The sequence below is a fragment of the Astyanax mexicanus genome, chromosome 6, assembly GCF_023375975.1.
Source record: "Astyanax mexicanus isolate ESR-SI-001 chromosome 6, AstMex3_surface, whole genome shotgun sequence".
Taxonomy (NCBI): domain Eukaryota; kingdom Metazoa; phylum Chordata; class Actinopteri; order Characiformes; family Acestrorhamphidae; genus Astyanax; species Astyanax mexicanus.
Genome location: NC_064413.1, coordinates 33,451,337 through 33,467,663, shown reverse-complemented (window position 1 = coordinate 33,467,663; position 16,327 = coordinate 33,451,337). Strand labels below are relative to the sequence as shown.

Genomic DNA, 16,327 nt, shown 5'->3' with positions numbered 1-16,327 from the left:
TTGGTCATTGTTTTTCTCCCGTTTCAATTTTTCGATCTCGTTTCGTCCAGGTAACCGTAATACTAAAGCTGATGCCTTATCTCGTGTTTTCAGTTCCCCAGACGACACATGCCACGCTTCCGAACCCGAACACATTCTGCCACCCACTGTTAAAGTAGCAGCTATTAGATGGGAACTCGATGACCTTATTCAGCAGAGTCAAGTTAACACACAACCTCCGGAGGGTTGCCCTCCTCACAAGATTTATGTACCTGAGCAATTTCGTGATCAACTCATTGGCTGGGCACATGCTGCCCTTACTTCTGGTCACCCAGGTGTCACACGTACACTACAACTAATCTCAGCTCGGTATTGGTGGGAAACCATGCGAGCTGACGTTCAGACCTTTGTAGTTTCATGTTCAGTCTGCGCACAATGCAAAACACCCAAAACCCTTCCAGCCGGTAAACTATGTCCTCTACCTGTTCCTGAACGACCTTGGTCACATATTGCTGTAGACTTTGTTACAGACTTACCAGAATCTGATGGTTACACTACTATCCTTACAGTGGTTGACAGATTTTCTAGGGGAGTTAAGTTTATCCCTTTTCCTGCACTTCCTACTGCTCTTCAGACCGCCCAAGCTATATACACACACATTTTCAGACATTATGGGGTCCCGGAGGACATTTTGTCAGATAGAGGTCCTCAATTTACTTCTCGGGTATGGAAATCGTTTTTTGAACATTTGGGTGTACACGTGAGTCTCACTTCTGGGTTTCACCCCACTAGTAATGGTCAATGTGAGAGAGTTAACCAAGAGTTGGGAAAATTTTTAAGATTATACTGTTTCAAGCATGCTTCAGAATGGTCACAGTATTTAATTTGGGCTGAAATAGCTCAGAATTCTCTGATTAATTCCACGTCTGGTCTCACTCCTTTTCAGTGCATTCTGGGTTACCAGCCTCCGTTAGCTCCGTGGACAGCGTCATCCACTGAGATCCCCGCTGTTGACGACTGGATGAAGCGGAGTGAGCAGGTGTGGGAGGAGACGCATCAGCAAATCTCGGAGGTCCTACGGAAATATAAGGAGCAGTCCGACAGACACCGTGGTACCACCCCCCAATACCAACCCGGAGACAGGGTGTGGTTGTCGACCCGGGACTTGAGGTTTGAGGGGGCCTGTAGGAAACTGCTGCCTAAGTATATTGGCCCATTTAAGGTTTTGTCTCAGGTTAACGAGGTGACTTATAAGATAGAGTTGCCTGCTCAGTACAGAGTGCATAACTCGTTCCATGTATCTCTGCTCAAGCCTCTTGTCCCAGGTCCGCTTGCTGAGGGTGTTCCTGATGACGTACCGCCCGCGTCAGTGGAGGGGGAGGATTCGTCTACCTATGCGGTTCGAGAGGTGTTGGATTCACGCAGGCGTGGAGGTGTGCTCCAGTACCTCATAGACTGGGAGGGCTACGGCCCTGAGGAGCGTTGCTGGGTTGCCGCCGGTGACGTACTGGATCCTGCTCTACTGGCCGAATTTCATGCCCGTCACCCTAGTAAGCCTGCTCCTAGACCCCGTGGGCGTCCCAAGCGCTCACTCTCTTCTTTGGCTCCGGTGCGTAGGGGTTCCCAGTCTCGCAACCCCCGCCTGCCCGTCACCTCTGAGGCTACGCCTGGTCCTCCCGCCGGTACTCCCTGCCCGTCGGGTGGACGTCCCCCGTTCCGGCTCCGTTCCGACTCCCTTGGGGGGAGGTACTGTCACATCTGGTGCTGTTAGCTCCTCTGTCCCTTCCACACCAAGCTCTAACGGAGGTTCTCAGGTTAACAACTACACTACCCAGAATGCACCACCCGCTGACATCACGCACTCACCTGATCACGTGACACCTCACCTGCTTCCTCCTGGAAGTCCCGAATACTGATTACTGGCACTATAAAGGTGCACGCCAAACAGACTACCACGCCGCGTATTGTAGGTTATCCTCGTACAAAGCGTTACTTATCTCTTGTCTCAGTTTACTTTGTGTATGACCTTGCTTTTGTTTCCTCGACGCCGATTTTTGCCTCTGCCTTTGATATTGGATTGTTTGTGTATGACCTGGACTGTACTTTCACCACCGCCTCTTGGATTATCTCTGATACTGGATTGCTTGTGTATGAACTCTGGACTGTCTCTCGTTTATGGTATGGTTTTGTCTGCATTGCTCTGTCTACTGGTAATTACCCCTGTTTCTGTATCGACCCTGATTACATCTGTTTATTATTATAATAAACATACTTTGTTTTTATCAGTATCTGCGCTTGTCTGCTATTCTGTTCTGACCATGACAGTAAGAGCCAAGTCCACAGACAAATGTACAGTGTTTGTATTCTTCCATTCACGCATTCTTCTTGTGTCTACAGAGATAAAATATGACATAAAATTGGTCTGACTAACCTGTCATAAAACTGTCACCGTTCACGGCTTTCATTCACTGTATCTGTTTGCATCAGTCATAGACTAGTCTATTCAAATATACCGTGGCCTGAATATAGTGACCCAAATTCAATTCAGTGGCACGCACATGATACGGTATGTAAACACTGTGTAAAGCTGTGGCTATAGGATGATAAAGAATATAAGGTAAAGAATAAAAGAAAAAAAAATTAAATGTTCCCATTGCAGTTTCTTGGGTGACACTTATATTTTTTAAAGTGCTGCTGCAGACAACTAATTAGGATCATACAAGAAGCATTTATGTAACATTTGGACCATAAATGTAGATGTGATAAATTATTATGCTTTGCACAAAACTGCATATGGTGAGGCCAAAAGGTTCCAAGGCCCAGTCTCAGAGAAAGATTCATTATCTTGCTGGTTTCCTCTCAAAGCGAAAAGAGGGTGTGTAAAAAATGAGGCAGAGTGACAAAGGCTGAAAATGTGCGAATAGCAACTGAAACCATCTGCATTGAGCAGTAAATTAGAACAACAGAACTGATGGAAAGACTTAATGATTAGTCTTGATAATAGACTAATGAACTAAAGTAGATGAAGAGGATTTGTCATAATGTGTGTTTAATTATCATGTCGTGTGGAAAAATTACAAATATACTGTCCAAAGTACATTTGCATCAACACTGTGAGTAAAGTGTACTAACATTTCAATCAATTTTTGTTGCATTAAATCAGTCATACACACAATATTACCCGACCTCCAATGCATTGCTATCAACTAATATTGCTAACAGTGCAAACGTGGGACAATACTGACAATAATAACCTGGGAAAAGTAGCACATATTTTGGTTCGATTTGCAAAAACAAAAATAGTAAATAACTGTCAAACTCTTTACTCCAAAACTCCAAACGAACGAACTGTTTTTTGGAAACGCTCTCATATAGCGTAAAACTCTCTAAACTCAAAAGTTGAGTATACTCAAATATCTATGATGTATGCTCAGATCTGGTTGGTTTTTGAGTGTGGTTATGAAGAAAATAAATATCTCATAATGCAGTGTGAAGTTGAAAAGGAGGAGCTTCGCAAGTCTGTAACAAAAAAGGCAGAAAACAATACACGTGTACAATTGGGAATCAGCCCGGGCTCTGATATCTAAAAATGGGGAGAAACCTAGGTAGTGAAGTTACATGAAGTTTGCAGCGTTTGGCTCTAAAAAATGCACAAGAATTGCACAAAATTTGATTGTTCAGCTTGTTCTGGCTACTGTGCTTGCACATATCTCCTTATAAACTGGGGAATTTTCACATCGTCCTTCATTTTACAGCATAACCAGCAGGATGATTGGCACTTTTTGTTGAAAGGTGGGACTTTATCTGTAAATAGATGCCATGTTAAAGGTCCCCCCTTTTTTATGAAATGTCTCTGTACATATGTACCACTACCACTCAAAGGCAATGTTTTTTTTAATTGTGGTCTAGGAGTGCTGGTGTTCAGAAATGTTTGGTAATTTCCCTCATAAAATTACTACTGGTTTCATGGTTCAACACTGCCTTCAAGACAAACTGAAGAAATATGCAATTTTAAACACTGAGGCATTATACAGAAAGTGAGCATATTTAAATGCCAAAAAAAGCTTTAGCTAGCTCTATCTTTGTCTACTAAGTTTCTTTCTATGCCTGCACACAAACTCACATGTTCACATGATGCTGTGTGATTCATGCCCACGTCAGCACTTTCAAGTTAAGGCCTGAGGGACACAGCTGCAGAGGCTCTATGACTTTAAAGGATATTAGTCAAGAATGAATGATAAATATCAACATCTGGTGCCCCATCCAATCCTGTATCTCTAGCAAGATGACAAAGAAAATCTGGGATGGATTTGGATTGGTTTTGCCTGAAAGGAAGCATCAGGATTTCTTACGAGTGGGAAAAAGTACAAGACATGACCACAAGGTTAATAGTTTCATGTCAAGTTAAAATTTAAGTAAGATGATGATGAAGTGGTCCTTCAAGTGCCCTCAATCATCGTCTATCTCTCAGTGGTCTATTCTCTGGTCACTGTGGTAGATCCGAGTGTCATCACTTAGTAGATGGCAGTGAGAATTCCAACACACCCTGCTTCTTAGCGTTCTCACTGTCAAGGTCCCAGAGCATCTGTTCTCATGTGTCTCACACTTCTTCAGTCACACAGTGACCCGCTAGTCTGCTAAAGCTAATGTTTCACAGCAGGTATGCAGCAGCATGGTTCCACTTCTCTATTCCGCAGGAAGTAGTTTGTTTAAGGTCATTTATTCATCTGGCAATATTTGTAGCAATTTTACAGTAAATAATGCATCACTGAAGCAACAGCATTGTCATCAGTTGCTGAAGCTGTTTTTCTTGCAAAGAAAATCATTACCTTGTTGATAACGAGAATGTATAATGATAATGGTACATTTTATTTACCAACAGTTCTGTGCCAAACATGTGATACGACAAATTAGGAAAAAGTTGTGACAGGATTAAAAAGAATATGCAGTATTACTTACACCCTTATTTAATTGCAGACAGGGTAGACCAATGACATTTTGATCAAATATATATAAAAAAAATCCTACATTTTAGGCCTGCAGCACATTCCAAAAATATTTAGGGCTAGCACTGAGTTTGAAGCCTAAGCCTAAGCCAAACTCCCATGATGCCAGATCCCTCAGACGGCACCATCATTCAACAATAGCTGACAGAATCACATGGACAAAAGATTATTCAATTCAATTTTATTTTATTTTAGAGGGCTTTTTACAACAAAAGTTGTCACAAAGCAGCTTTACAGAGAAAAACAGGTCAAGGTCTCATATGAACAGCACCACAGAGATGCCAATTATTGTGGTGACACAGTGGCAAAGAAAAAAAAACTCCCTTTAAAAGGAAGATTACTACATGTCCAGTAGTGGTGTTGACTTCTTTGGACTTTGGAGGCATCTTATATGGGCTATCACACAGTGGAGGTGTGTGATAGTTTTTTTTTACAGTTCAAAGATGTACATTACAATGTTAGAGCAACATATGCTGCTTTTAAGGTAACATCTTTGTCAGGGACATCCATGAATATTTCAACAAGAAAACACAAAATCGTATGCATGCACAAAGGCATGACTATAGATGAAGGTATGGGTTCTAAAGTGGACAATTCTGTGGAAAATTTTGGAAAAAACGATGACATTGATGATTCTGTACTGTTGCACAGCTTAAGAAAGGTTTGCAGAAAGAAAGATATGAAATAACACAAACATTTAATTGTTCGCAACCCTCAGTGCCAAAAATGTATTTTAAGGGTTGTGAGAAATATTCTTAAAATACAGTTTTGGCACTGAGAGATTTTTACAAGCTGATAAATGCTTCACCATTCTAATTTGTTTTGGAATGTGGTGCAGGCCTTAAATGCAGACATAAATATAAATTCATACACAAATTAAATGTAGTTAAAAAAAACACATACAATATTGAATTCCTATTATCTGCAATGATCAAACATAAAAAAAGTAAGAAACTGAGTTTTTTCCATATTTTTCCCCAGGTTATTTTTCTTTTGTGTATTTGGCTCTTACCGCGCCTTGGTTGAGACTACAAAAGAGAAGATTTATTTTGAAAGGGTTGCCATTGTAGGCCAACTAATGATGTGCTTTGAGCTTGTTCAGAATCCAGGCCTACAGCTCTGTAAATAACTAACCTGCAAGCTGGCACAACCGCATATACCAGGGCTGCTAGTGGGCGGCTCATAAAACGTCCTCTGTCAGCTTCAGAATTAAGAGAGCAACACATCCAGCAAACCAAAACTGTGTGTCACAGAATGCATCAGAGACGTGTGGCACATGCCGAAAACATGCAGACCAGCTTCATGCGTGAAACTACGTCTATGTTTGAAATAGATTTGAGAGGAGAAAAACTCCTCACACCCTTATTCCCAGCTGCTCCTTCTTCAATTTCCTCTCCTTAATCCCTTCTCGCCTTCTGTCTGCTATTCATCCCTGCCCGTCCTTCTTTGATTTCCCTCCTTATTTAGAGCTAAACCATTTTTCATTAAAAAAAGATCAGTTAAACCTTCCTAAATCTTACTGAAACTCCAGCTCAAATAGTAAATAGAGTCCACAAGCCTGCCAATAGCTACTTGTATTGCTATTTCATCTTGCTTGAAATAAACAATACAATTGTGGAAAATATATATATTTCATAATTAACAATTTTATATATTAAAACTGTTAAAATGGTCTGTAAAATCTATCTCAAAAACAGTAACTTCATCGCGTTCAATAGAAGTTAATGTAAAAATGTGTTCATTTATTTCAGTTCATTTAGAAGAATTTCTATTGGTCCTTCATTAAGAAATGTTGAGACAGTGTAAGGGACAGTTTGTGTTCAAATAATGCAGTAAACTAAAAATGTACAAAAATGGGGATACCTGTTTTTCATTGGACAGTGACGAGATACAGTTTTGGTTTGACAGCCGTGCTGAGTTATTTGACTTTTTAAATAATAGTTTTACACTGTATATTAGCAGAACAACAGTCATCATGTGTACAATTAGAAAAAATGTTGCTCCTTTTAATTGATCAAAGAATGCCCTTTGATTTATGGTTAATTATATTAAAAATGCCAGCAAAAAGATCTTTAAAAAACAATGTTCATAAAATCACAATCACAAGACACTGCACTCTTCTCATTTTAATTTTCCAGAGGAAAATAATACAGGGAAAATGCTGTAAATTTTTTTAGGGAAGGCTTTTTCTTTTTTTTTTATACAGTGAAAGTCTTCCTGTGACCTGGTTTGACCACCAGAGCCAGGGTTATATACTGCTGTGAATGAGTCAGTGTGTAGAATGACACATACAAGTAAGAATGCGGGACTGAATGCATCAGAAGCAGCCTTTCACTTTTATATCTGGGAAACAAACACACTTGCTTTCAGGCACAAGGCTAAACATACAGGATTAACATCGGCCTTGTTGTCAAAATGCAGCTATTGATCAATGGACAAAGCCTTCACCACAGTGGCCACAAGGTACAACTTCAAAAAGCCCAATAATGTCCAAACGAAAAAACACTTTAAGTTGTTATCCAGCTGCTGCCCATTAAGTACCAGCTGCTCGATGGCACCATCACCCCCTACAATCTGTGACTTCTGTTCTCTGTTCTCCATACCCTGTCTTGTCCCAATTGCTATGTTTAGTCGTGTAGTCCTCTGTAACATGTGCAACCTCTATGCAGACCTATTGCAGGGTCTTACGGCCCGCAGATATCTGGATTTGATCTAAACTAACATGGGTCGGTTTGTAAAGACCCATCAGTAAATGACCCAGTCATCAGCTGTTTGTATGCTCTCTGCTATTGAGCTAAACAGTTTAAGTGTCTCTTGAAAGATAGATATAGTATATATAAAAAAAAAAAACATTAAGTTGGATCACTGGAAGCAACAATCCAACAGTGGTAAACTTTCTTTGCTGTGTATATCAGCATAACAGCATTGATTTTGTGTAAAACTATAGAAAATGTTGCTACTTTATAAAATAATCCTTTTTTACGTTTTTGTTTTGGTGCCATTTTGCCCTTTAGATGGTCAATCAATATGCACCCCTTAGGGGTGGGCGATATGGCCCTAAAATAATATCACAATATTTCATGGTATTTTTGCGATACCAATACTCTTGGCAATATCACAAAACACTAAAAACATATTTCAAGAATACACTACTGCACCCAAATGAAAATCAAACTTTATCATTGCATATGATATGATATGGCACACCCCTAACTGAGATATAAAAAAAAGAATTTTAATAGATTTGTAACTGAAGCCAATAATACTAGTGCTAATACTAATGATGCACTCCAAGTATCTCCATATATCCAGAACTGAAGTAAAAATGAATGATACTGGACAGATATAATCTGTTCTCTAGTATATATTATATTTCAGGGTATAATATGGTTCATGATATTCAAAAATGTTGGTGATATTATTGCGTATGATATGATATGCCAAACTCCTAGCACCTGTATTACAGGTCCTTACTCAAAATTACTTACTAGAATACAGGCAAGGACAATTCACATAGATAGGAGTGTTTATAGCTCTCTGACCAATAGGCCAAGGAAGGAGATATTTAGGTGTGAGTTATCATCGTTCTATGCATTTATTTGAGGCAACATTTGCAACCACGGCTAGCTGCTTAAAAAAAACAATAACTAAGGACCACAGGGCTGCAAGTCGACAGCTGAAATCTTAAAACATGTCTTTCATCAACGCAGCTAGAAAACATCCCTGATCGGAAAGAACTGAGCATAGACAGAAAGCCAACAACAATGTCCAGCAGGTTTATTTTGAGTGCCAGCCATTCTGTGGCCTCCCATTAATATACCGACCATCAGATAGCAGCTGTGGGATGGGGGCCTGTTGTTTGGAAGATAAGAGCACGAGTGAGTGTGAGTGAGAGAGTGATTTGAGGGTTGGGGCAACAGATGGTGTTGACACTTGCAATGCAACTCTGCACCTTTGTTCCCAGCTGTCTCTGTCCATAGCATGACCTCTCCGACTGCTTATAGCTTGTTAAAATTGCAAACACCAGCCTTTTTGTGAGGTTTGAGGTCAAAGTGTAATAGGGGGTCAAGACAAACACCGTCTGCTGCTTTTCAAGAAACCTAAACATAGACCTGACATGAAACATAGTGGAAAAAGTTACTTAGCACTGTTTTGACCCCATCTAAACAGCTCCATTCAGAACAATTAGTAAAAGTGCTTTAAAATGATCCAAGATGCTACATCATGCTTACTTCATCTTGGTGAGCGCCTCTTTCCCTTTGCACACAGTCTCTTTGACGCCTATTCACACCTAGCATTGAGGTGCATCCTGGGTGACCTGATCATAAGAGGCCAGCATAAGTACACATGTGAACAAGATATAATGCGTCTCAAAAAATACATAATCATAATCCGATCACTCAAATCCCAGTCGGAGGTGGTCAGAGATGAATATGACGTATAATATTTGTATGAATGACACAATGCCTCAATGTATTATGACAGCAAAGCAGCACATACATTAGTTATGCCACTGCTGAAACATATATTAGAATGAGACCACCATCAACTCAATGAAATTAAGAACCATATCTTGATTTGGGCTGAGGAAAACTGATATACTCTTACCATAACTAGGCCATTATCATGCAGAAATTATGTTAAAAATTGGATCATGAGGACTCAGCTGCTTAAATCAGGATCTGAACGATGCATTTTGTAATGCTTTGACTTCTCTACTAGGCACCCACATCAGACTCACTAGGTTGTTTTATTAGGTGCTCGGTATAGTCAAATATACCAGGAAAAGTTAAGTGAGATTTTCATAATACATTACCAAATGCACAAAAAGTTTAATTTATGCTTAGCACTGAACACTGATACAGATGGGCCTTCTGTCCAAACTCTGCGTTAATTTCGTACACATTCTCTAAAAGCTATAAATATGGAATAAAGGAGCAGTGTCACTGGACATTGCGTTGTTGTCAATAGTTCAGAGGATTCAAAGACTCCTCTACTGGTTGACAGAGTTAACCACTGTAATGGGAAATGGATTTAAGGTGAAATGTCAATGGCTACTCAAGAATACAAATATAATCTATATAATGCTGCTGTAGCATATGGAAAGAATTGAGTGGGCTTTTTGGCAGAATAAATACTGTGATCTACAAGCTAGGTAAGCCCAGAGGAGATAATCAGCTGCAGATCAAAGTAGCGTGTCTCAATATCCAACATGTCGCCATTCCAGGACTGTCTGAGTGACAGGGCCTCACTAGAGTGACAGGACCTTTGTCCTGCTGTATATCTGTCAGAGCCTTATAAATTGTATACCCCAGCCCCCGTCACCCCCCATTCTTCATGCATTAATGCAATGTCCTGGCACAGGCTACTCACTATCACTCAGCCACTGACACTCGACTCCTAAAATTAGCTCTTCATTTACCTTCTCATGGACAGCTCTACGGGAGCATTGAGAAACGCTAAACTATAATAGTCTTCAGTTTCTTACAGGGCCAGGGACAGCGAAGTAACTCAATGCTATGCTTACAAAAATAACCAGGACCCATACTTAAAATTCTTCTTTGAAATGGGATTGGTAAAGAAAAATAAACTTTGGCAGCCGCTCTTATAGGTTTGACGTGAGAGTAACCTGATCTGGGACCTTGTGTTGTTGTGGTGGTGCTGCCCTCTGCTGTGCAACAATTCAGCAGAGGCCTCATAAGCGACCACTGGCATTCAACTGAGGTATATGTCTTACTTAACAGGTCTGAGAACCTAACACTGAGAAAGTTGAGAAAGAGGGATGATCCTCATTCTTCAATGCAATGCATAAGATGAGTTCATTAACACACAGAGGCCGGAACATGTCTATACTCTCACATGCAAAGATTTAGAGTATTTGAGTCATCTGTGGAAGCAATTACACGTCCTTCTTAAAAACCACAAGCACACAAATTATCTCACCACATCGTAGATGTAGGTCTGTTGTACGTCATGTCACTAAGCTTAAAACTCCAAGTGAAGACACAACGGACAAAAACGTGTGAGACACACGTTATGGACATTACTTATTATAGCCATTGTGTTGAAGTGGCTTTGTCCAGTGCCCAAGGGATCAGATAGTTTCCAGAGGAGTTTCAGGGTGGGGAACTAACAGTGGTATGGCCACAAAATGCCTTTGTGTGGAAAATGGAGGACAGTTTGAGCTACAGCTGCAGCACTTGAGTGTAGACAGCCAAACAGGAAACACAGTGCATCTCAATTCTTTGGCCCAAATTATTTAATATCAGACTGGGACAACAGAAAATCCTATAAGCACAGGCCATGTCTTCTGTAAATTGATTGGTTTAACAAGTCCACGCTAAAGCCTAAGACGGAAGCACACATGTGCGGAGGACGTTTACAAGGGATTTCTCTCACCAGTCAGACCCGCATTTCATTACATAACTGAGGTCAAACTACAGACTTCTGGCTGGGACAAAGGCATAATAAGAAACATGTATTTCAGGTCGCAGAACAAAAAGCACAGAAAACACAGGGAACTAATACTCCATCTTAATGGAGAACATACTACACAGTGATTCATCACATTGCAATCATGTTTGCTGTTGCAAAATATCTTTAAACTGCCAAAAGTGAATTGACTGATTGCATCTACAATTTATAAAAAGGCAATATTATGGAAAAATTGTATTTTGTTGCTCCTGAACTCCCCCTACAGTTAGACAGTATAGTTCACTTTAACACCACTAGCATAAATACAAATGTTATTATGATCACAGCCTTATGAACAACCCTAAACTTACATGTATTGCCAAGCAGTGAGATTCAGGGCTGGCTTCTGATATAAAGAAGCATGTGCCCTGACAAGGAAGAGTAAAGTTGCAGAATTGCACACAAATATGCCTTGAGTAACCCAGTGTTACACGGCCCAGAGTGGCAATGATAGAGAAAACAGTAACAAGAATTTTTATTTTGTCTCAAAGGTCTTTTGACAAATGAGCTGTACAGGGATAAAATAATAACACTTCCTGAGTTACCTTATCCTGAGCATGTGTGTATACTAAAAGACTGTCTGTCTTTCTCTGTGTAAACGTATAAAAATATCACATGCTCTTTTCTGTGTATTTTCGTGTTCACAATATGGCTTTAACTTAATTTAGTACTAATATGTCATGTGGTATGCTGAGAAACTCAGCAGTGCTCAGATTATAGAGAACCTGCACACATCAACACATTGTGCTGTCACTGTTATGTGTCATAGCTGATCTACCTTTCTCGCATCTCCTCTCCTTGTCTTTCTTATTTCTCTTTCCCCCTAGCCAGGCACGGACAAATGGGAAGACTATGCTGGGTGTCATCACTTCTCCACTTCCTGTATCAGCTGCAGCAAATGAAAAGCCCTCATATATATGGTGGCCCTAATTGTTCAGTGGAAGGTCCTCCCTGCAAAATAATTGTAGCAGAAACAGAGTACCATCAAAATCTTTTAAAGCTGTAGGGTAAAACAACTTCATAATGCTTTAATATTGCCCAAGGCCATGATACAGTGAGATCACTTAAATGGCCAAAACAGGGGTCCTTTATACCTCTGGCTTTGTGGAGCTACTAATACATCCTTGGAGTACATAGTTAAAGATTTTGCCCATCATTGAACTAAAACACACTGATAGAACATTTCTGGAACATATTTTGTGGTTTTTGTTTCCATAAACACACCCCAAACACCCACAAAAACAGAACACAGACACAGCATTCCCTTTCATTCAGTTTTATTCCACAAACCTCCTCCTCCTGTACTCCAATTTACATTATTCACATACAGCTGTACCCAGTAGTTACAATTCTCATCACATTAAATAACTAAACATTAAAAACAAAAAAGGCAAAGCACTTCTCATTTAAACCCATGATGATAAGAAAGACAGACATAAATCATGTTTTTTTCTCTTGTGTGTTTAAATCTTTTTTCTGTGGTGATTACTAAGATGCATGAAGCTGTCTGCCATAAGGTGCAAGACTTCTCAGTGGGTTCTTCATAAATAGTGATGCAGATACACCTTGGTGGGAGGTGAAGGTTTGTTTAGTTAAGCTTGACTGCGGAGCAGCTTCTTGTAATCACACCCTTTTGCCCAGTAGAGGCTTCTGACTGTGGCAATGCTCAGTACAATCTAAACAGCAGTCAGTGATTAGATTGGCTCGGCTCTGGCCAGGCTGTGCTTCATCACACGAGGACCCTCAGGCAGAGTGTTGGAGCCAGGCAGATAAGGCTCGTCTCCATCTAACAGCAGTGTTTCTCACAGGACCTCTGGACAAGACAGAAAAACAGACAACACTCATTAGAAAATGTGTGAAATGCTTTGTGTTAACCAGCATTTACCAGTTCTGCCTAAACTCTGTGATTTATTCAAGAGGTGACTCAATTTGGGCTTCCTAATGGTGGTAATTGTTGTTGTACTGATAACAGTATTATATATCAACATCGGCAGCTATCATTAGCCATCTGGTATGTAACTTAGGCTGGCTGTAATGGTCATGCTGAACGGGAACGGGGCTCTCTCAAACTGTTGTCATAAGCACAATATTGTCTGCAATCACATTGTCTGCTGTAGAATGTCTCAAATAATTATTAATTGACACTAGATAAGACATTATTTACCATTACTATATTTTAATACTTAAGAACGTTGCATATCATAATTGAGACTTTAGTTGAAACATTGTTTTTAAGTGTTACCTAGAATTCATTTTTAGAATGTTGCACTATATTAATTTAAAACACCACAAAGGCCAAACAGTATACATAAGCAGACTGTTTGGGCTTTGTGGTGTTTTAAATTAATATAGTGTTTAACGGAAGCTGGCAGAGCAGCGATGTGCCCGCCCCATGTTTGCTTTGGGGAAAATTTATGATGCAGGCCTGTCTGCAGGGTAGCAGGTGGGGATCTTCCCTGCTGTGGGGGTGCATGTGCTGTCCGTTAGTAATGCTGGCCATGCCAGAGAGAAGGGGCAGAGGCGGCATACCAGAACCAGGGTCCAGTTTCCAGTCTTGAGTGCCAGCATTGCATATAGAGCGCGCCTGCATGGACCAGTGCCCCCGGGATTAAACCTCACACATACACGCGATGTGACAGCCACGCCTGAGGTAGCCCACAGCTCTCGGTGAGAAGCTAAGAGATCGAGAAGGAGTGGAGCCCAGCGATTCCCCTAAGCCAAAACTAACACTTCAAATCTGTGGTGCCAGTTTTATGGCCGCACTGGAAACCCAGTCTCAAACGTGAGATATCGCATGTAAAGAGAGTGTCCCATGCAGTGCAGCTGTTACTGCTCTGTCTGGAAGCTAATGACAGTGTGCTCTACAGTGATAACAATGACAGATGATGAGTAACCTTAAGTAGGTCAAGATGATCAACAAGATATACTATGGTGCAGTTTCCCTACACACTACACAGTCCACAACTAGGCCTAATTCCTGTCTGGAAAACTGACCCTGTATGTCCAAATTTTTGGACACCCCTTCTAATGAATGCAATCACTTACTATAAGTTGCAAACATTGATGTCACAGATGGTCTAAAGCCTCTAGAGAATATTTCCAATAGAATATGACTATGCAAATGAACCTGCCAGCCATGGACTAGAGAAGTAAAAAAAAAAGCAAAAAATGCAAACGAATCCTCATAGCAGTGGTCCAAAATTGAGTACAAGGCCTTCCTTGCACAGTAGAGACAGTAACTGAAACTCTTTGTAAAACCCTTGATTTTGAAAGTAAATGGGCAAATGTCAAAATACTTCCTAATGTAACGTAGACAATAGTGTAGACAGATTCACTAAATTAGCAACAAAAAGATTCTCTTAATATGTACTGATTTTCTTATCTCTAATACACAAACTAAAGAAAGCCAATTAGTAAATTATGAAAGATAAAAAAAACACTGGGTGCCCAAGTAACAAAATTATTGCAAGTCACAAATAAAATATATTTTAACCATGTTGAAATCAAATGTTTCAATGTTTGTAGTCTAATAAAAAAAAGAAAAAATATATATGAAGAAAAAGAATAACCTATGGTTGAAAGCTGAGATCCATTCACAAGGACAGGCAAAAGAAAGAAATATGGCTTGATGAGTCATATTTCACTCTTTTTTTTGAACATCTGGATGAGTTTTACTTCTGAAGGGGCAAAAGGAAGTCTTCAGCCCACACTGCCCACTCCCAACACATTACTATTTTTAAAGAATTTCCCCAATAGAAATGTGAAAACAACAGACTCTTTATAACTTTTACAAAAAACACTCAAGCTGCTCAAGTGACTTGATATATGTACACTTACCCGTCTTTTCAATTGGCCTACCAGCTGTAAGTTATTGGCATACACCAACCATGCCCATAGTATTTACATACCTGCATGGCAAGTTTTGTAACAACCCATAGTGGTTTAATTGTTTGGTAACAAGTGTATGTATGTATATAATGGTGCATCTTAAAACTAATTAAATATAATTGAAAAGTTACTTAGTTAAAATTTAAAATGAAAGTTAAAATAGATCACTCTGTGTTCATATTATAACAACCCTGAAATGTAATCTCACCTGCAACATGCTGAGGCTTTAGAGGGCCTGTTTTCTTCAGGAATGAGTTCCCACTATCAAAAGACACAATTGGCTCACCAGGGAGATCAGCCTCTGACTTCTCCCTCCCACCACCACTACTGCTGCTGTGATTTGAGAGCTGGAGGATCTCTTCAAAGTGGGATGTCTCGCCCCCTGAAGACAGGCCGTTCTCATGTTTGAAGGGCTGGACACCATTCATCACAAGGCATGAAGAACTGACAGGAAAAGAAAAAAGTTAGGATTTGGACAGATACAGTCCAGGAATTCATTAAAGAACAGGTTCCCAATCCAGCCAGTGCAGATTTTGTTACATTCTAGTGAACCAGCCAGGTGAAAAAGTACAAACAGTTCTCTACACTCATAAAATTTAAGCATGACGAACCATAACAAGGGTAAAGGACCTTTACATGAAATGAATGTTCTTTAGACCTAAGAAAAGATTCTGCATACTTATACAAATCTATTACATTTAATGTTCTATGTGGCCATGCCAAAAAAAAAAACATAGGATGACAGTATGTTAAACTGACCGGGGAATGGCTCAAGAATGCCTCCATTTGCGTCATGTTGTGAGGTGTTATCTCGTGAGTGAGGCTAAACACTGGTAAATGAATTATCAGAGATTAAGTGAGGCCTAATTTTTGGGGCCAGATGGATGAGATATTTTATAAGTTGCTCGAGTATTCAACATTCCTTGATCCAGTGTCACGTGTAGACTGGGAATACATCACATAAGGCTTTACCACCCATT

At 40.1% G+C, this 16,327-nt stretch overlaps 2 protein-coding genes across 6 annotated transcripts in view; both read right to left on the bottom strand.

Annotated features, from left to right (window-relative positions):
• Positions 1-12,409, bottom strand: part of thrap3a (thyroid hormone receptor associated protein 3a) — a 73,604-nt gene extending 61,195 nt beyond the window's left edge. Inside the window, exon 1 of one of the 2 annotated variants that reach the window (XM_022673746.2) lies at positions 12,238-12,409. In XM_022673746.2, the coding sequence (XP_022529467.2) occupies positions 12,238-12,248 (11 nt within the window). In that variant the 5' untranslated portion in view covers positions 12,249-12,409. The remainder of the gene's footprint in view (positions 1-12,237) is intronic. The other variant, XM_022673745.2, reaches the window with a different exon arrangement.
• A 310-nt stretch (positions 12,410-12,719) lies between these two features.
• map7d1a (MAP7 domain containing 1a) overlaps positions 12,720-16,327 on the bottom strand; it is a 44,637-nt gene continuing 41,029 nt past the window's right edge. For all 4 annotated transcript variants that reach the window (XM_007249632.4, XM_007249635.4, XM_007249634.4 and 1 more), the window contains 2 exons: positions 15,556-15,791; positions 12,720-13,272 (listed from right to left, as the gene is read on the bottom strand). In XM_007249632.4, coding sequence (XP_007249694.2) covers positions 13,262-13,272; positions 15,556-15,791 — 247 coding nt within the window. In that variant the 3' untranslated portion in view covers positions 12,720-13,261. The remainder of the gene's footprint in view (positions 13,273-15,555; positions 15,792-16,327) is intronic.